The sequence below is a fragment of the Sturnus vulgaris genome, chromosome 2, assembly GCF_052056855.1.
Source record: "Sturnus vulgaris isolate bStuVul1 chromosome 2, bStuVul1.hap1, whole genome shotgun sequence".
Taxonomy (NCBI): domain Eukaryota; kingdom Metazoa; phylum Chordata; class Aves; order Passeriformes; family Sturnidae; genus Sturnus; species Sturnus vulgaris.
The window spans coordinates 89,607,199-89,629,269 of NC_142244.1; the positions used below are offsets into that span (position 1 = coordinate 89,607,199).

Below are 22,071 nucleotides of genomic sequence, written 5' to 3' on the forward strand. Positions count from 1 at the left end.
ATTAGGGTACTGAATGGACATGATCATTCTACAGACTTACTTTCCATTAAATGGAGATATTTGATGTACACCTCTTCTTGAATAAACACGAAATCTTCCCGTTTTTTTTCATGGACACATCTGTACCTTTCCCCAGCTTTTAAAATGAATCACTTGTTTTCAACAACTACCAGCCTTTTTTGAAAGGTTGTTTTCCTTCAGAAGATAACAGTTGTGTTTTCCTGCACTGTTACCTGTGTTGTCGAACAACATTGTCAAACTTTGTTGATGTCCTTACTGTTTGTGATTATACGTTGTGCGTGCTGACACAGGCAGGGCCTAATAGAGCCTGGAATAGTTTGTGCAGAAGATATCACTGGAAAAAGCCATGAGTGTCAGCATCAAGGCCAATATGTTCTCATTTCTGTTCCAGAGGCAGTGTTTCAACAAACAAATACCTTCAAACCCAAAGTATTCCTTGAAGATATTCTCTAGCATTCTCCCAAAATAAGACTTGGCAGTGTTAGGACTCTTGTCACTGAACACAGTGACAAGAAGATTAAAGTGGCAAAATCTAGAAGACAGACAAGACTGAGCAGAAAAGGTAATGTGGAAGGGGCTGTGGAGAATTTGGAAGCTGAGGGAAGAACATAGAAAAATTAGAGGTAATGAAAAAAATAGGGAAAAGAGGATAAGGAAACAGGAGCATCTAGCATTATGTTAGATGGGAGAGGGCATGTGGAGGTTGTGGCAGAGAAAAGGCAGGTAAAAGGTGAGCTTTATTGAAGCAATGCAATTTGGAAGAAGCACAAAATCAGAATTTAGCAAAATGCAGGTTAAAAATGAAAATACTTAAGTGATTTAAAAAATGTTCAAGTTAGGTTTTGGGGTGGATTTTTGTTGGTTTTTTTTTTTTACTTAGTTTGCTTTTTGGTGTTGTTTGCTTGGCTGGTTTTTTGGTTTTCTTGGTAAATAAATGAAAGACCCTTGGTCTAATCAGAATAGACATCACTCCAGACATGGGATAAAAGTAAAAATAGTAAGTAAAAAGGAAGAAACCAGATGCAGGAAATGTTCTTTTAAAAATACAGATTACTGGAAATAAGAAGCTGGTATTGACTGAGATTTGTACAGGTTAGGGAACTGTTGTCACAGTTCTTACAGTAAATACAGTCCAACCAGTGGCAAGAGAAAGATTTAAAGTGTAAATAGGAAACACGGGCTGTTATTCAATCCTAACACAAGCCATTACTCCTATTCTATTCTATTCTATTCTATTCTATTCTATTCTATTCTATTCTATTCTATTCTATTCTATTCTATGCTATGCTATGCTATGCTATGCTATGCTATGCTATGCTATGCTATGCTATGCTGTTCTGTTCTGTTCTGTTCTGTTCTCATCTTTGTTGGATATGAAGTGGGAATTTTAGTATGAGAGCTTAATTTTGTTGAAAGGAGATGGTGCAGGAAAACAAGATGAAAAGGTAAATTGTCAGACTTGGCTTAAGAAAACGCATCAGAGGAGAGTGGACAGAAGAGAGCAAGCTGTAACAAGAATTTTTAAGAGCAAGGCTTGCAAGGGAAGAAATAGCACTGAGGAAACTTTCAAAACACTATTAATGCACACCCACGTGCTCAGTTCCTACATGCAGAAAAGAAGAGCAAACTTTAAGAGTGACATTTAACTGCCACAGTGAAAGCAAAGGACACAGTAATGTGAAGATGAAGGAACAATAAAAAGTGCTTGGCTAGACTTTTCTGCCCAGAGAAAAAGCAGATTGGAGTCTCAGTTCCACAAATATTTTGAGAGAAATTAACTTGGTCCAGGAAAACTTAGGGAGAAAAAGCCAAAAGATGTATTCAGATCAGACAGAAAGTGTGGGTTACTCCAGCGAATGCTGTACTGAAGAATATCCTTATACAGTTTTTGCATTGAAAGTTGTTTTATTTGCATTTCTTCTTCATGGCCATTTTGTTAACAACTTTCAGTATTTTTAGAAATCAGAATACATTGCAAATTGCAATACACATCCAGAAATGAGACAGGTTGCATTTCAACCACTGAAGTGATGAAAATTTCATCAGAAACAGAGCATTCTTTGGTTAAATAAGAAGAGCAGTTCAAAATAGCTGTGCCTAAATCCTGTACATGCATTTCTTTTGCCCAAATTAGCAAGAAGTGAGAACCCAACTTTTCAACTTCATTTTTCTTTTTTCAGCAAGTATACAGAAATGACTAAGTACATCTTTTAAATATTGCAAGACCACAGTTAAAATTTTAAGCATGTTGCACAGCAAACTTTTTTGGGAAGCTACAGAAATAATGAAAATGCAGAACACGTGGAAATTATACATCAGCTAGTTGAAAGGCTTAATCAATACATAAGAGCTTATCAAGACTTATGAAAATGCGTGTTTGATCCAATAATTAAAGCTCAACAAATAAATGGGATTTTTGCTATTGACTTGAACTGAAGCAAGTCAGACTCTATAGTCTTAAGGAACTATGGTTTTATTGTGGTATTTCAGATAAAACTCTGGGTTAAAAGCTTCAATAACAACTTACCATGTGATGACCAATATTACTTGAGATATTTGTCTGTTTAAAGAAAAAATATAACTAGCCTATAAATAATAATATAAAGCCCAAATAAGAAAACTACTATAATCTCCCCTTTTTTAGGTCTGGAAAATTCCATTCGAAACTGCAGGTTGTATTTTTGATAATTTCTACAGACTTTCAAGGTCTCTCATGGTAGTTATTCCTTGGGTGAAGAAAGCATGAAATGAGAACAGGTGTTATAAGACAGTATTTCTTCATGAGACCCCTTTTGTCACTTTACATGTCACCAGCATTTCATGTTTTGAGGTTTTGTCAAGAGCCTCACATCAGGTCCATACAGAAAAGCTGCTTGATGAACGTGTCATTTTACAATACAGAAGCTACTCCAATTAATCTGTGTGTGCAGGGAGGCAGCTTGTAACAAATAGAGTGTTGTAAATTCAAAACCTTTCTTAGTACACACTGACTTCTTAAACCATTAAAGCTCTTCTGGACTTCCTTGACACTATACTGCTTCAAGACTAGTTAATAAGCTAATGGATAGGACATAGGACTAGCACTTCTAAAATTCTTCCTCTCTTCTTCAGCTTGTTTGGACATTAATATTGTACTCTGGATTTGCTTAACCTGTGTATTTTGAGGAGTGGGGGACAGAATGGGGATTTCAGGTTTCTCTGGGAATAGTAATGAACTGGGATAAAGAAATATGTAATTATACTTTCACAGAAATGTTACACCTGTGAAATTCTCTTACAAGGACTAGTATTTTTCCTGTTGAACTCTGATTTGAAAGTCCCATTAATCCTACTGGACAAAGTCATCAAATCCATAGTGGACAAAGATCCCCATGGCAAAATTATAGGAACCGAGGAGGATTTCACTTGATGATATTCTATAAATCTGTATAGGATGGGCCATCTTGCTTCAGTATTACACAATGCAAGATTCAGGGGCAAAATCAAATGTGAAAATGCAGCTCATCTGCCAAGAAAAAAAAAAAAAAAAGAAGGAAATAGATTCAGGCAGGACGCTTCCTCCTTTTGTGTAATTACCTCTGCAAAAGATCTGCACAGCTAACAAAGTCTCTGGCAAGGAGACAAGAATTTAAAAAGCTTAGTGAGTGTCTAAATAAAGTTTTCCCCCCTCATTTGCCTTGACTTCATACAGAATATCAGGAATAGTAGTGACGCCTGGGGCCTGGGATTCACCCTAAGGCTAAGTTGGGCACCGTGGGGCCCCTTGTAGTTAAACCAGCATGGTGCCCAGCTGTTCTGGGAATGACTCCCTCTCTCCATGACTGAGCCAAAATAAGCTCAGCTACACTTAATTGGCTTCCAGCTGATCATAGCTCATGCAACTGCCTCTGAGCTCTGCCCAGGGATTAACCTGTACAAGCTCAGGGCACCCAGGCTCCTCCCCAGCCCAGATGTGATGCAGGCTGATGTCCAGAGCTCAAGTGCATTCCCAGGGATGTTGGAAGACCTTCCCCACAGGCACATAAACCCCATCTCGATGTGTCTTCTTCTTAATGTAACAGGGAGAGCAGCTATGTAATTTTGAAACTGTGTGGTGATGTGGCTAGTTAGCCATGGGGAATTTTCTTTCTGTTATACCCTTTAGAACTGCAGAGTAAGTTTACCAGGAGGACATCTAGAGAAAGAGCTCATGGGAAATAAGATACCTTTGAACTATGTCGATATTACCACATGAGAAGCCTATAGATAATGTGTTTGCAACAAAAATTTGCACTTTCCATACCGGGAAAAGCAGCTTTTCATGGCCTGAAATACCTACCATCCTTAGGCTTCTTTAAAAAATAAATGCATGAACAAGCCCTTTAAATCTTGGTGAGGAAAAGGAGTTAATGTAATGTTTGTAAGCCCTCAGTGAGTTAATGAGGGCTTACAAAAAATCAGTTGCACAAGCCAGTTAAAAATAAAGCAGTGGCTGGAGCAGGGAGGCAAAAAAAATGGGACTACAGGCTATTAAAATTACTTTTCCGGTCTCAACAGGAAGAGGTTAGCTTAGAACATTTACTTAAATTCTTCTTATGAGAATGTTTTTACTTGCATTGTGATAATCCTTGTGAGGCTGATTTGATTTTGGCCTTTAATGTGTTTAACCAGCTTTGTGTCAGAGACAAGTTATATTTGAGCTGTGTTGTTTGAGATGATTGCATTTTTTCTGCTAAAGAGAAGTTTTACTCAGTTTCCAAGTGAAATATCAAATTATCTAATTAGGGAAAAGCATACATAGAAAAGAGAAATTAGCAAATGAGGACAGCTTTAGCAAATAATTTGTTTTTAAACTTAAATACCTAAATTTGCAGCTATTAAGTTTCTCTTGAAGTACTTGCAATCGAGGGAGACCAAGCAGCAGTAATACCTCCACAATGCATAGAGGGTTCTGAGTAGGCAATTTGCATTTTCTGCAAATCAGAACATTATATTTAGCACATAGTGTAGTTTCCCTGTGGGTGCACAGCAATAGAAGTCAAAACAAACAGATACAAAGCATTTTAAAAACAGCATTTCAGATGACACATTGCCTGCTCGAAATGACAAGTCTGTACATTGCAGGGTAGGGCTAATATCCACCTCTCCTTTATAATTTGAAAGTCTGTGTTGATTTATTTTCACTCTGCTCCATGTGAGACAGGGCTATTTTGAAGCCTTTTGGGAGAAGAAGAAAAATACCACTGTAAAGAAACCATCTACCATGAAATTTTAAAAGTGTTTGGAAAGGAAACACAGGAGATTTCTATTTCAAAGCCCATTCAATCATCCTTTACTTGGAACTGCTTTTAAATACTCTTCTACTGCAATGGGAGAAACTTCTCCATACCAGCTTTGAAGCCAGATGTGTTCAATGTTCATTTTCATGAAGAACCACTCATAGCTACGAGGCCACTTTCTTACCACTGGGTGCCTGGAAGGACACAGAAAAGCAAAAAAAACATTAGAAGATGTGCCAAAGCATATGCATAGTCTGCTTTTTTCTTCAGTCTAATGTGCTCAGCCAGAGTAAAACCTGAGGTATGAGAACACCACCATTCATCTTTTTGGCCCCTCCTTGCAGTAAGGTTTACGATCTTCCATACCCTAATCTGGGAAGAACTGCAACACAGGCAGCCAGCAATCACCACCTTTCCCCCACTGCAGAGCCCTATCTCTAAAGGTAGATGTTTCACTAAGTAAAAAATAGTTAGAGAAGAGACTTTGAATGTATGTCAGGGTTGTGCTTGTGTCTGTTTAAAGGAAACAGTGTCGTGAAAATACTACATCTTTGATAGCAATTGTGGTATGGAGAGAGGGCTAATAAAACTGGGTAGCACGTAGAGCATAGCCTCTGCAAGCTGTCACCTCTGACAGCCTCATCCTATATTTATGTCTCATTTCTCTGGTCTCCCTTACAGCTAGGTCAGACAGATTCTCCCTGAGTGGGTGCAGATGTCTGGTCCCGAAGCAGTGTAGTTGTGGGAAGCTCAGCAGCCATGCACAGAGTGGATACCACAGTTCAAGTCACAGTGTTCACAGGAACATGGGCAGGAAGTGGTGCAAGTCTGGGCAGGGTTGGCTCAGTGTCCCTTTGCTCCTGCAGAGGACCATGCAGCAGAGGTGCTTGATTTGGCAACATCTTGGTTTCCCTCTCATTGGGAAAATGGTGTTTCCTACCATCTTCTGAGTTATCCCTTTGAGCACCTATGACTCTGGGGTTGGTAAGTGGCATCAGATGCTGCTGGCACTGGATGTGTCCCAGCAGCCCTCACTTTTTCGTTCTGGCTCTTGCACCCTGACAGCAGAGCATCCTCTGCTGAGGCACTGCTGGACTCTGGATCACATGGAAATCTAATTCCTGTGAAGTTTGTAAAGAAGGCTTGTGTGTCAATATGGCCCATCTTTTCATGGTCCCATTTTTGCTATTGGTGGCACACACTGACAGAGTCCTACCCTGACCCTGTCCTGTAGGTCAGCAAGAATCTCAGGGCTGTTTTGGATCCAAGCTCATCCCAGTTTGCCAGCAGTATTTGATTGACTAGGCAAGGTGCACCTGGAGGACAATCCCTGGCAGCCCTTGTGGGAGGTGTGTGCCCCAGCTAAGGTTCAGGCTTTTCATGCCTGTAATTCTTGAGAGTCACTGAAGGGCGTAGGAGCACAATCCTGTTTGTATGCTACACATCTGGGTTGTGCTTACATCTGTTCAAAGGAGACTATTCAGGAAGTACTACGGCTTTGAAGCAGCTGGGACGTTACGAGATGTAGTTAAACTTGTAAGATCCACCCTGAAAATGTTTATCAGCCCAAAGGCAGCAGACCTCTGCTCTGTCTCTGAGTCCACTACCTGTCATAAGGTGAGGTAGAATCATTAAAGATAACAAATACACCATGGAATTATGGAATCTCTCCTTGGAACCAGGTGACATATCTTCATAATCCCCAGATTATAAAACTGTCTGCCTTATCAGAGTCCAACGCTAACTAACTCCTTTCCTCAAGAGTTAAAAGGTCTGTCATTCCAAGCCACAGAAGCCAACATGCTTCATAGCCCCAAAGTAAAGGTCAGGCTTGTTATTTCTCAGATTTCCTGTACCAAACAGCCACCTTTGTGTATTTGTCTCAAACCTGTGGGTTGCACTCTGCTTTGTGCCTGTTAGATACAGACCTGGAAAACATTGCTTGCTTGGCAAATTCTATTTCCTCCGGAGGCACCGTGACCATCTGTCCTGTGAGAGTCAGCCTGGCGCACCTTGGATCCTCTGGATCAATTACGTTTCTTCTGTGCACAGAAAAAAATGCTCATGAGTAAGCTTGCTTGCTTTCTTAAGGGTTTTTGGAGAAGTGTGGACCCCTGCTTACATATAAAAAGCTTTGTCAATCCTTGTGGGTCTTCTCTACTCCCAGCTATACTGTTTGGTGGAGGGGAGAAGTCTGGAAGGAGCACTCGACTGACACATAGCTCTTCTGTAGATAGTTGCTTAATCTTAATTTATGCTCACAAAAATTGGATTAGTATATATTGGATTATAAAAAAATGTGAAAATGGCACTATTCCCAGACAGATGTACAGACTTGTATTCAAGATTCTGAGAAGAAATAGTGAGATGGCTAGTCTGTGCCTATGCCTAGAGAAAAGAGTATGAATATGTGTATCTGTATGTAAAACATAAGGTCTTTTCATTGTGCTTATCCTAGAAAATCAATCCTTGTTCATTTCTTAGCCATTTTTCAACTCTTTTGCATCAAATAGAAAAGTTCTCCAATTGCCTTCAGACCAAGACATGGAAGGTACTTGTTACTTTTTGGCTCTTTGTATACAGTAATAATAAATAACTCCCATTAGTCACTGCAGGGCAATTGCTGACTCTGACATATACAATACAAGGATATAAATCATAAGTAAATCTACCAATTGCAAAAAAATGTATGAAATGACTGCAAAGCTTTGATCCTGGCAAATATTGAGCAGCCCAAAGTCCTGTTGCCAGCAGTTTGAGACTGCTTAGTGTCTCAGGGAACATGTTCCCATGTCAGCCCAAGAAACTACATTAGGAAATCAAAACTGTATTTCTTCTTTGCTGTGTTTTAATCACAGTAAATTACATCTCATCCGTGTACAATTTTACTTAAAGATCTTGGCTTGAGTGCTTTAGCCTTAACTGCAATGGCTTCATTTTCAGTTATATTTCTCAATGTGTGTCTAGTGTATGCAGGAAACATATGGGCATCCTCCCTCAGCTAATTTAACACCTGCAGATTCTCCACAGATGGTTATGAGAGACTGTGTAGCTCACTAGATAAAATATCTGCTTTTCTGAAGAGGGTCAGAATCAGAGATACGTAAGGAAGTACAGGGGGCTGATTGATACTTGACTATGTCCAGTAAGCACTTGCCACTGTCTTCAGCCTGACCTCCAAAGTGCCATTTGCAGTCCCATCATCTCAGGGACAATTTTTTAGTGTCCTGTTAGGTCTGGAGCAGCAGTCGTCTGAAGGGGATGTTCAGTTTAAGAACTTTTGGACAAATTCCACTTGTATTTGTTTTCCTCTCCCATGCTTACTAATGGGAGGAAGGGTCGAGGCCAAAGATCAGGCTCAAACTTTCTGTCCACATCAACTTATAATGACCTAATTTTCTCTGGTATCATTTTTTAAGTTATAAAAGTGGTGTTTCTGAGTACCCAAAAATCTGCATTCCCTGCCCAGGCACTGGGTTTATTTCTATCAGAGTGTATGCAGAGTACAAATTTGTCTACATGATCAGCTTGGTACACCATAGATCCTCAGCACTGACTCCTGCTGAAGATGTCACTTCACGTCTGGGTTCCAGTGGCCTGAAAGCACTCTGTCCCTAAGGAACACAGCTCCATGCCTCAGGGACACTCATAGCTCCTGGCATTTCTTTTGTGTAGGCTTTGGGTGTTGTGTAGCTACCCAGCTTCTATGGCCCAGGGAGGTGCTGACCCGCCAAAACACAAATAAATAAAGGCAAATTCAGTGAATACAGCTGAAGAGAAAGAAGCCAATCCCACATGCAGAGGATGTCAGCTGAGGGTCTGCATGTCCAGCAGCCAGGGCAGTGCACATTCACACTCTTGCAAGTGTTGGCCTTGGATGGTGAAATGTTGAAGTCCATTTGAAGCAATCTCCAGATCTATTGTTATCTTTTAGCTTAATCTTAATACTGTATCCAAAGCCCTCTGCATATGTTTACATATTCAGTATATATCTAACACATGGATGAAGGAAAGGGACTTCTTACAAGCAGAAATTCAGTTCAGAAAATTGCTTTAGAACAACTGCGCCTCTGAATATATGGTACGATTTCCTCCACAGCCAAACAGGATCATAAAACAACTGAAGAGCCAGGAACAGCAGTAATATTTGCAAGTGTCTTTCTTACACACAGCTCCTAGGTAATACATGGTTAATTACTTTAAGAGAGGATTTTGAAAGGGATTGTTATTAAAAGATGTCTGTGTTTCACAGAGCAGATCAAGGTGATAGATTTTGGATGTGATCAGGAGCAGTGAGAAGTTTTAGTCTGACCTTCTCAGATTACAATTATCTGGTGGTTTTGTGTAAGTCCATGTTTATTCTGAAAGCACAGTATTTGATTTTGAGTAGGCAATAGAGCTGATGTAGCTGTGGTTAGGCAGTGAACCCTGCCAGCCTTTGCTGAGAAAGTTTTGCCTAATAGGACTAGTGTCTGATGTGACTCTTCCCCAGTTGATGTGAAAAGCTGCTCTCCACATATTTAGCTGACAACAAAGCCCACACACTGTGCATCCATAGCTTGAATCGTTTTTTTAATGTTGTTTTTTTCCCCCCCTGGCTTGTCTTTACAGTTTTCTGTACATTCTCGTTAACCAGGGTGCTACACTGATTGACACATGTAATACTATCTTCCCAGTAAAAATTATTCAAACTGAATTTTGCATATTGGAATAATATTCTTGAGGGTCAGTTTGTTTCTCTGGGAAATGACTCAGTTATTTGTTGATATTGTGTTAGGTGAAGTTTTGGAAGAGCTGAACAGGGCAATGATACATTTGAGTTCAGCACACTGTTACTACTTTGTTTTGCTTTCAGGTCTGCCTCTTACCATAGGTTTTTTGTTTCAGATTAGGAACCTTGTATTCTAATCTGAAATTAACAATAGTATTTTCTTTTTCAAAGGAACCCTTCATATTCTGAAGTGAATCTGTTTCTGCATTTCTTTTTTTTTGGCATAGTATTTCCCTAACGATGTTTGATTACTTTCATACTTCTTAAACCATCAAAACCCATTAAACTTAGAGCTACTATTTCTAAAAGTTATGAATGAGTCTTGAGTTTTCAGTGTTGTTGCCAGTGCAACTAGTACAAATGCAGGATTTGCTTCCTTGGAGCAAGGTGATATAGGCAAGGATTTGTCATATTTTTACTCAAGATAATAAATGAATATTTACTAAAACATTCCTCACTTGCATCTGTAGAGGTCTGGTCATGCATTCACTAGACATTTCTTGCCTCTGTATAAATATATACTCAGCTCTCAATCCCTCAGTTCCTTTCGTCTTTGCTGGCACAAGAACAGGTAGATGCAAAGGAGCAGGAGTGGCTTTATGCAACATTTGTGTGCTGCTGACTGGGTATGAGGGGGAGGCAGAGATGGTGACACTGTTGCTCTGTTGAGGAAAACCAAGGTAGTGTCTCAGGTGGTTTGTCTTTACCAGAATCAAGCCCTCTGTCTCCATGGAGAGAACTTCATGAATGCTGTAGTAAAATATGAACTGAAGGGAAGAGAAAGCAGGTAACTGTGAAAGAAGACCAAGCAATAGGGAACACATTATCTTTTTTCATGCTTATTTCAAATACATATATTTTGTTGCAGAAAATTAGGAAGGCCAGATTAAAATGGAAGAAGATTCAGTATATGCATTTTATAAGAAAACAGTGCATTAAGAGAGATAATCTTAATTATTCACCTGAGCTGTGAACTGAGAAGAATTGATTGTTCCTGTTCCTCTGCTTACAGTGAGCAAAATAGCTATGCAGACTTTGACCCAGTCCAGGCAGTTTTCTTCCAAGTGTGTGAGATGACATCACCTACAAATGTGACAGCTTTACTGAGCTTAAGGAGAGGCTTGCATCCAAGTGAACACTCTCAACAGAAATGCAATGGTGCAAAGCACACTGCTAATGAACGTGTCCCACTTATTTTACTATGTAACACTTCCGCGATTTCTAGGTCCTGGTTCAAGAGTGGTTCAGAGAAAAGAGTGCCACCTACTCATTAAATTGTTTACTACACTAGCCATCTCTTGGAGTTTAATTAGAAGGTTCTTATACAGCAACTATCGAAGTCCAGGTGTTATGAACCTATACTTCAGGCTGCTGTGGTTTTATTGGCACATAAGATGATAATGTTGGGACTTGGTTAGGATTTCTTTTCACAGTTGAGATCTCTGCTTTGACTGATGATGCTCTGTTTCCTGGTTTCTGACCAAAGTATCCCTGAGTATTATCTTCATTCTCAGCCTCTGCAATCCATTAGTGAGCTGACACTGGTCTGCCACAGATCAACAGGAAAAGCAAATTAAGAGTTTGGAAGGCACTTGGGAAGGAAAGCCAGGTACTCCCAAGAAGGAACAGGCAGGAGAAAGGCAGGAGGGTTCAGTACTGTTCCAGTCTGGGTGTGGAAGCAGGGGTCCGTGCAGAGGAATCCCTTCTTTTTCTTCCTCCCCATCCTCCTTTTCCCACAAAGGAGTTGTCATCCTTCTCCTCTATCCCCTGAGGAAACAAGACCTTCCATCCTTCATGGGAGGATTCACAAGTGTCCTCTGAGCACATTTCTCTCTGGCGTGTGAGAAAGCACTGGTCTTATCCCCCTACTTCTTCAGAGTTGAAGAGAAAAGAAGTTGGAAAAGAGCTCTCTCCTATTGCAGAAAAGAAGAGAGAGAGCCAAGAAGAAAGCCCCAGAGAATAGTTTCCCTGTAATTTTTTTCTACTTTAAAGCACATGAATGGCATAAGGGCAATGACTGCTTCCACACATTCTAAGCTCTTCTATAATGGTAGCAGTCATGAAAACCCGTGTAATTAGGATATGGGGAATGGCTGCTGACTCAGCTCATCCCTGTCACCTCCCATGAATGCAAGGTAGGTGACTCTGTCACACCCTGCACAGGGCACCTCTTCACATAGCCCCAAACAGGGCACAAGGTGAAAAGGCAGAGTTATTTTCTACTATATAAAATGCATCATAGGATTTTTGTTCCCCGAAATCTACGGAAAGGAAGGGAGAGAATACTATGTTCTTAGAGAATTACTGTAAAGTGCATATAATTTTGATTAATAAATGTGATTAATTTTGAAAAGTAAGTTACTCTCCTCATTCATTTCATTTGTTCACCACTAACTACCAGTGTGTCTGAAGCAGAAAAAAATGTATTGGTGCTGCTAATCTGCATGGCATGAACGTCAAACAAAATCTCCACTGAAAGCAATTTCATAATCTGAAAAGCTGTTGCTGGCCTTGAACCGGATATGGCCAGGCAGTTCTGCCCTGCTCTGATTTTGACAAGAATTTCTTTATCAGACATGTTTGGGAGCCAGCAAATTTAGTTAAAGCATCTTTGCTTTTGGAAGAGGTCTTCTGTTCTGAATCTGAAGTCAGGTCAGGGAGCTAAAGTGTAATGGTGCAGTGTCTATTCTATTAATCTAAGTGTGCCTGTGCTCGTAGTATATGTGTTTCAAGGTTTTAAATAATTTCATTCTTTCTAGAAGATAATCCTTCCTAAAATGTTTTAATTACAATGTGTTATGTGAAGCCAGTCTCTTTGCCTCTCTCCATTGACAGTAACAATGCATTTCTTCAGCCGAACTCTGTGTTTCAGACAGGAAGCTTTTATATAGTTTAACCACAGACAATTCATGGAGAAAGAAAAAGAATCACAGCATCAACTATTTCTGTATACAGAGTCATAGATACACTATTTCACTAAAAAGGGATTTTAGGAAGTTGGCTATTTAAGAATACAGGGAAAATAGTAATTTTAGATCTGTATTGTGTGCATTGGGTCATGATGATAGTAGGTTTCATGTTTGACTTTCTAATTTGGTACCTTCATTTAAATTTTTTTTTAAATAGACATTTTTTTAATACAGATTTTTCAGGAACAAATACTGACATAATTATTTGTATATGCCTAAAAAGGGCCAATGTAAATACCAGAACTAGAAATGTGTCTGTGCCACAGGATCAGGAGGTGGGTCTCAAAAACTGATGGATGTCTGAATTCAGCCTTTGTCTTCTGCATGCATAATTTCTCTTTGTGTGAAGGTACAGTACCAGATTTCTTTGTTGTATTAATCCTTGTATTAACAACAGTGACTCTACAAACCCAGCAGTAGTTATATGTTGAGTGGCCATATGACATCTCAAAGGTTGTGCCTTTCACCCATGGCAGGTTTATTGTCCCTCAGGATTGCCCAGGGAATGAAGTTGGATGTTGTGCATGCTGCTGATCTACTACACAGCAGGAATCCACACCTACAAAATTCCTCTTCTCTTCCCATGGCTTGGTGGCTCAGCACTTCCTGTCAACATTTTTCATGCAGCATTTAGGAAACCTACAGAGTTAGCTTATGTCCACTGAAGACATGGCCTGATCATGCCAACCTGCTACCTCAAGCACCAGATGAGCATAGTGGGTAAAATGGCTCTGATGGAGTCACCCCTGATGGAGATCATAAATCAGGAGGGGAATCTGAATTCATGAAAATCACTCATGGTCTGCAGTGTGGATTTGAAACACCAACTAATCCTCAACTAATAGCAGGAAAAAAACAAAGGTGGTCTGACCCCAAAGCTTGCTGCTTTTCCCTTGTCTGAAAACCAGTTCATGGCAGCCATGTAACCTCTCTGTCTCCAAGAAAGATGCAGTGTGTCCCTGTGAATGTGCTGAACCTGATGTCAAGGAGGTGACACACATTTAAAATTAATTGCCTGTTTTCCAGGCTGCAGCTGTAATGAGGCAGACTCAGGAGCTTACTTGGAAAGAGGAATCCTCTGAGCAGCCTGTGTGTTGTGAAATGTGTTTAGAACAATAGCTGCTCTATTCTTTAATGTCGGGCTTGGTCTTGCTCCCTCTGAAAGCTGCAAGAATGGAACTCAATCTTTTCAGCTTGTCAGTGGCATAGACATACCAGCTTAGTCTATTTATACCCCTGAACCATTTAATTTTTCTATCCTCTGTTATCCATTTATCAGCCTTCAGATAAAATGCTGTGTAGTTGCTAACAAATGCTGTCTCTATCCTGGCCATCAGAGCCTTCTCAAAGAGGGGCAGCCCATCTCCCTCTGGGAAATGGCAATCTCTAGGTCAGAGATGAGGAATCCAAACCCTATCTGCAATACTAAAATGTCTTGCAATTAGTGCCTAGTCAGATGTGTGGCAGCTCTCTTTCTTTCAATATTAAATGTTATTTTTCTTATTAGTTTAGGGTTTTCAGATTTTCTCTCCAGCTGATTAAATATTGAGGCTGGAGCACCATAAAGGCCAGTCTGTGTTTCTCACATCCTTGAAAGGGAAAATATTGATTGTCAAGGTTTGGAACTTGAGTCTGTTCTGAAACAAAACAAATGAAATTTGCTACTAAATAAATTTAATATCAAATTGGAGTACACAAGTCACTTGAAACTCATTAGGTGCACGAAGACATTGAAATGTCAGCTATGTTTTCTTTCTAAAGGCCAGAGATTTCTTTTGCATGCAATAGGTCAGAAGCATTTTTCAGGAGAGTGCCAAATACTCCCAGGAGCACTGGCTACAGGCACCAATCAGCTTTCACATTTATTTTGATTCTTGCAACTCAGAGTAGATTAATAATGGAATTCTAATAAAGTTCCACATGAAAACAAGCTACAAATGCATTGCCAGCGTACAAGGGCATGAACTTTCTCATGTAGAATATTATTCATTTAGCAATTTTACATAATTACTTTGAAACCAAAACAATTAATGATGCACTTGATGAGGATGTCTGACAAGAATGACACTTTGCTTTGCAAAGAAAACCTCACAGATACCATTTTAATACTAGCAGGACCTGAGGTGTCACAGAGAGGTCTTGCCTCTCATATAGCGCTAGTAAAGAAGACTTTTGCAATACCGAACTTGAGCCACCACATAAAGCTGTGCGCTGAGGATGCTGTGTCCTGTTTGCATGGCACAGCCTGCCTATCTCAGCAGGTCAAGTGCACCCTGAAGCTGGGGACAGGCCACCCCAAGCACTGGCAGCAGGGCCTAGAAAACAGCAAACCTTGTTGTTTTCTTCAGTGTTGCACTGCCTGCAGAGGCCCTTTCTGTGAGGTAACAGTGGGGTGGTGTGCCGGGCTGCAATTTTAGATGTTGCTGATTTTAAATGTAAAAATCGCTCACAGATTCCTAGTTTAAAACATACATTAATTTCTGACCCTGGTAATAGGGGAAGGGAAGAGAAGAAAGGTAAAGCCCAGTGCCTATACCCTTTGTTGCTGAGAGATAGCCTCGAAGCTTGCTCACATTTTCATATTGTCAAAAACAAAAATTGTAGCTCAAGTAAAGACCCAGCTTTTCATTGTCCGTATTGCTTGTCCTCTGCACTAATGCCAACCAACATCTGTTCCAGATGAAACTTCAGAAATAATGAAAAAGAAACTGAAGGTAAAAACAAAATAAATAGTGCATGGAGCACTGATCAAGCTCTGAACCTGTATGCTCAATTCAGTAGTAAGATCAATATTTGGAGTATGGTTACATGCTAAAATGAGAATATTCTATTTTCTACCACCTTCTCTTTTCCTTTCCCCTCTCCTTTGCTCTTCTCTGGCTCTTGAGGAGCTGATTCAATTTACTAAGGCAGTAGAAATCTCATCCAGAAAAAAAACTCAAGAGGTTTCTGCTGGGTTACTGAGCTAAAATAGGCCTGCCATATGGTCAGCTGGAGGGAGAAGGTGGGATTGCATGGCCAGGAGCAGTACTGGCCACAGGATGAAAAGAAGAAGGATCGTCAGAAAAACTTATTCTTGCTGTCAGGATAATTTTCTTCACATTTATGTTTCAGCTCAGGTTGAGGCAAAGCCCAGAACTGGTGGGGGGCAGGGTAGCACATGACTGGTGGTAGGGAGGGAAAGTAGGGATGTGGCAAATGGTAATTAGTTTGGGCTAAGCTGTTTTGGAAATCCAGATTTAGCTTCTTGGTGGTGCCTAGAGAGCTCTTCTCATCAGAGAGCACAGTCACAGGCTGCAGAGGGGACTGGAGAATCGGGTGGCAGAATCCAGGTTGCCCTGGCTGCAAAACAAGCAGCAGCAAATATCTGGCATACTGATCAAACGGGTAGGGATTTGAAAATTAATAGTGATGTAATAAAAAGACATTGAATAAATATCCTCAAAGGTTTGTGGTGTATATGGATTTCATAGTTCTATAAATCATGCAGCATTTCTCTTTTGTTGGTGGACTGGCTCTTCCCAAACAGGTAAATGGGGCAGTGATGTTGCCAAGCCATGAAAGGCAAAGACTTGCAAGAGTGGCTGTTTAAAGTTAGGGATCAAAGGCCACACTTAAGTGCCTAAGTGGGTGTGTGGTTTTCAGAAGTGCTCAACACTACCACTTATCATCAAGGGAAGCTTCTCTGAGTCTTGGGCCTCTGAAAATAGGGCATGGAGTAGTAGGACATAGGACTTAAAATACATTTTTAAGCTCTTGGTCTGGATAGTAAGTTTACTATTAGACTGAATCAAAAAGCTCAGAAAGCAGGAATAAACGCCATTAAGCCTGCAGTGAAAGAACAGATATATTTATTTTCTAAATTATTAATCCAAAATATTTAATGGAAATATTTAAGCAACAAGCAGAACCATTCCAATGTTAACTTCACTACTTCACTGACCTCCTCAAGCATTCAAGACTGAATTACCTTAGCAAATGTTGGTGATAGAAGTTTCCTATTAGGTGTTTGACATTGTAGGAGGAAGCCATGATTTCCATTCCTTGAGAATAGGATGTCAGCCTGAATTCACTTGTACTGCTTTGGACTAAGAAACATTTAATTTTCCAGCCATATAACTCTCTAGAAACAAACTCTCTCTGAAGATAAATACAGACAAGTGTAACAGTAATGTTTTATATTTGCCATTCCCTGCTTTTCCCAGGGTTCTTCGCAGCTGGCAGGCTTGAGAGGTGGGATGATACTCAAGGCAATCCTCATCTAGGGAAATCTGGTCTTAAGAGAAAACCTTTCCTTCCCCAAAGAGGACCTTAAGTTGGAATACAAACTGTTAATGCCATTTCTTTCTGAAGGAGTCTGTTCTTACCAGTTCTCTCTCTCTCTCCTTGGAACATCAGCTAAGACCTGCTTTGGTAACAGAGTCCTGTCTGACACAATTTTGGTGTCATGTACCTTGTCACGTAAAGAGGCCTTTGTTAATAACAGTTCACACAAGGCTGACCCAGCCAAGTTTGCAATATGATTGCCTGTAAACAAACATATGGTAGAGATATGTCTCTTTCAAGGAGACAAGAATGGAGGGAAAATTGAATTATCTTTGGGGTTACATACATACATTTTGCACATGTAGAGCTTTGGGGATCTGAAGTTATTCATTATAAGCAAAAAATGAAATGGATCTGTTGGAGTGAGTCCAGAGGAGGCCATGAAGATGATCATAGGGTTGGAGCACCTCTCCTACAAGGACAGGCTGAGCAGTTGTGGTTGTTCAGCCCGGAGAAGGCTCCAGGAGACCTCATAAGCAGACTTCCAGTACCTAAAGAGAGCCTACCAGGGATCTGGAGAGGGATGTCTCACAAGGCCATGTAGTGACAGGACAATGGCATAATGGATTTGAACTAAAAGAGAGAAAGTTTTGATTAGATGTTAGGAAGAAATTCTTTGCTGTGAGGGTGGTGAGACCCTGGAACAGGTTGTCCAGAAAAGCTGTGGGTGGTCCATCCTGGGAAGTGTTCAAGGCCAGACTGGATGCAGCTTTGAGCAACTTGATCTAGTTCAAGTTGTCCCTGTCTGTGGCAGGGAGTTGGACTTATATGGCCCTTAAGGTTTCTTCCAACACAAACCATTCTGAGATTCTAAGATTCTATGACATGATTAAGATGAAGTCAACTCACTGGTGTCTCTGGAGAGAAGAATTGGGGACTGAATGTAGATCGGTAAACCTCACACCTAGATTTCTCTATTTGGGGGGTAATTGACTGACTGTGATATACAAGGTGTAAAAGATTTGCAAAGATATCATATTCCACCATATTCTTTGAAGAGGTGGAAATCAGATGGAGTGTCACAGGCCTGAATATATAACTTGTGAACTGAGAGCCAGAGATCCTCTTACAGAACTCAGAGAGCTGGAGCCCTGTCAAGGCATTCAGCAGCACCTCCAGAGTTTTCAGCAGAGCAAAGATGCCTGCTTTACTGTGAATTGGATAGCCTCTGAAACTCTATGGATTTTATTGGCTAGATCACTATAGACTATTATAGGATCTTGAACACCCAGATTTTATGGAAGCACCTCCAAGAAGAGATTAAAATTTAGGTATGTTAATGTTCAAGCTGAAAGCCACTCTAGCTGTTGATGCTACAATATACTTCAGTTACACCTCTGCTTTTCTCTACTATACCACGGGAATTTACTGCCAAAAAAAACCCCAACAAAAAACATCAACCAAACAAAAACAAAAACAAAAAAACCCCCCAACCAACCGAAAAATGCAGGAATGAGCATGTAGCTGATCCTGAGAGTCAAAAATAAATGCAGGACGTTGAAGGTGTGGACCCAGCATTCTGTTCTGAGGTCTCTGTTCTCACTGCAGGTGGTAGGAGGCAGATAAAATGTTACCTGCAGAAATTTCCATCTGCCTCTGGCAGGGTCAGAGAAGCCATGGGGTTCTTCAGAAGATCTGTCACGGTGTTATCCTTTGGTGTCACATAAAAGAAAGGGATTCCAGTGCTGTTATTGATGGGACCATCACTGAGAAGTAAACAGTTCCCATAGGGCATACCTTGGATCTGCAAAATACAAATAAGCAATGGTTACATCTTTGCATATAAACAGTTTTCAATGTGGGGGATTCCCTGAAGGGCTCCAGCAGAGAGAACAGCCAGTCCTTCTGTTGTCATCATGAGAGAGCATTTATTCTAAATTAGATCTACCTCCTCTAAATTACACCTATCATGCTTCTATGAAAACAGATCTCTCCTCAGTTTCTTCTCTCTAGTCCTGACCATGACACTATAGAGAACATTTTCTCTTCCACTAAGCTTAAAGGAACTACCAAATTTAAAGTATTTAAATGCATGAATATCTTTTTTTCCTGCCATCAATATCAGGAAATATTTACTGTAAATCACTGCTGGTACCTTTCCTCAAGCCCAAAACATATAAAACTTAATTTAGCCTGATTTTTACTCTAATATTGCCTCGTCTTTTGTTTGTGACTTACAATGAGATTGCATAGGTTTGCAATAACAAAAAAGAAAGCATTTTAGCTAGAGTTGGGTTTGAAGTCAAACTGGACATCAGCTCAGCTTCCTGGGCAGGAACATCAGGTTTCTGATGAAAGGGTGTCTCAACTACCAAGCCAACCAATGTCAGAGAAGGGACACTAAGGAGCCAAGTTTTCAAGAAGATTTTCTCTCATACACTGCCTTATGTGCAAACAGTGGTTATAATGCCTGCAAAAATGTCCTTGCCCAGTAGTGACACTCATTAATATGCTTCACAATAATGTATACTCCTACTATGCTTGTCATCCCATTATAAATAGCAATGACTGATATTCAATTAATTACTCCTTTTTTCATGTCTTCTGATATTTTTCCTCATAGTCTATTAGATGTTAAACAGTAAAATTATCTGTCAATGCATTAAATCTTTAACAACAAAATCAAATTAGATATGAATAGTTAAGAAATCCCTGGATGATGTTGTTACCTGGGTGGCATGCTTTCTGATTCTTAATGTCTAAAATCAGAAAGCCTTTAAAATTTTAATACTTATAGTGCTTATAAATGGTCTTTGTTGGCTTTCCTGAGAAGTAATGCTTTAATGATATTACGTAACATAGAAAATAAAAATCCTTGTTTATTATTAAGAGTTACAATTTTAAAAATGCTCTCAGTAGTATTGCAGGACGTGTTCCCATTGCTTAAAATACCCAGTCTGTCATGCAAGGTTAATGTTACTCTGAATTCACAAAAATACTTGTGACCACAGGCAGCATAGCTCAGCATTCAAAGCAGCAAACACCACCTCCCGAATTTCAAATTTTATCATGAATCAGATTCTTCTGTATTACTTCTGTGTTCTGTCTGGAGGCAGATAACTGCAGATTATATTATGGCTGTAATTCCACTGAGGGTTTCTGGCGAGGGCACAAACCAAAAGAGTTACGATCATGTGGTTTAATAGGATTTCCAAAAGCTGATGTAGAATTACAGGCCTCTTCCAAGTACAAATTAATTTAATAGTATCTTTTTTCAATCTGTTACTTTGTATTTCACGGTAACATTTACTGCCACTAACTCAACCAAGCTTCCTGAAGACTTACGTGCTTCTAAGTTTAATTTAAAATTGTAAACTAATTAATCTGTCCATACTTTCAACAGAAAGTTAAGAATGGGGGGGTTTTGGTTCTTTTTTTTTAAAATTTTTTTATTTTTTTTATTTCTCTTTTTTCCCTTTTGTCTGAGTGGTACTGGATGCTGCATCTCATCCCAACGTTTCACTTTAAAAAAGGAAATATTTTAAAGCTGGAAAAAATAATGACCCCAATTCTCCGGTATAGCCCAGCTATTTTGTTTAATGTTCCTGACAGAGAAATTGTCCTTTAAGCTGGTATAGTTGGACGGACGGGCAGATTTTGTGGTAGCCCAACAGGCTCTCCTCCTTCTCTTCTTCATCCTCCTGAAACAGCCCCTCTCCAAACCCTGCGATGCAGCTCTGCCTCCCGGCCTAGAGATTTTGCTTTTTTTGGTGTCTCTCTGGTGCGGTTTTTAGCGCGCATCCTCCCTCCCTGCGCTCCGAGCAGGATTTCTCCTCCGGAGTTTTTGCCGCTGCCGTCCGGCGGGTGCCGAGTGGCGCGGGGGCCGCGGGCACGGCGGGCACCCCCCGTACCTTTCCTCGGGCGGCCCGCGTCGCTACGAAGCCCCAGGTGTTGTGCCGGGCGAGGAAGCGGGCGGTCCCGGCGCGTCCCGGCGCCCCGCCGCCCTCCCGCCGGTAGGAGAACATCCTGGAGGGGGCGGCCCCCTGCCCCGGCCGCCGCGCCGCCGGCCCGGAGCCCAGCGCCGCATCCTCGCGGTACGCCGAGGCCGGGTAGCTCTGCTTCCAGAGGCCGCCCGCCTCCTCCAGCAGCGCGGGCAGCGCCTCCTCGGTGGAGGAGCTGTGCAGCTCGTCCGCCGCCGCCCCCGCCTCGGGCAGCGGCCACGACACGGAGCTGACCACCACGTACCCCGCGGCGCCGCCGCACAGCAGCGCCGGCAGCAGCAGCCAGCACGGCCCCGGCCCCGGCCCCGGCCGCCGCGCCGACATCTTCAGCGGCAGCGCCCGCGCCGCTCCCGCCGCGCCCTCCCGCGGCCGCGCCCGCCCCGCGCCGCCCCCGCCCCGGCGCGCCGTGTTGGCGGCAGCTCCGCACCGCCCGGAGCCGCTCACCCTCCGTGTCCCGCCCGCAGCCCGGGCCGTGCCGGAGCCTCCGCTCGCACCTGCCGGGAACATCCCTGGCACTGCTCCCACCGTGGGGCTCGCAGCTCCCAGCCCACTGCCGGGTAATCCTGCCTTTGTCGCTTCGGGGAGCACGGGAAACTGCTGGAGCCCCGGTTCAGGTGCACGGTCCAGCAGGTATCTCACGTATTAAGCTCGCTACACGCACCACAAAACCAAGAGGATGGAGCTGTTCGGGCGGAGGCGGTGCGACCTCTCCGTTTATTAAAAAAGAGACAATCCAAGAGGAAGGATGTCCATGTGAACACTCTCGTTGCAGGGAAAGCTTCGTT

General features: G+C 41.5%; 1 protein-coding gene across 1 annotated transcript; it reads right to left on the bottom strand.

Annotated features, from left to right (window-relative positions):
- Nucleotides 1-1,906: 1,906 nt before the first annotated feature.
- Nucleotides 1,907-21,610, bottom strand: CREG2 (cellular repressor of E1A stimulated genes 2). Its single transcript, XM_014891826.2, has 4 exons — nt 21,197-21,610; nt 18,920-19,089; nt 7,208-7,321; nt 1,907-5,473 (listed from the first exon to the last, which is right to left on the bottom strand). The coding sequence occupies exons 1-4, from the start codon at nt 21,608-21,610 to the stop codon at nt 5,326-5,328; spliced, it is 846 nt and encodes a 281-aa protein (XP_014747312.2). The 3' UTR covers nt 1,907-5,325.
- Between the last annotated feature and the right edge of the window lie 461 nt (nt 21,611-22,071).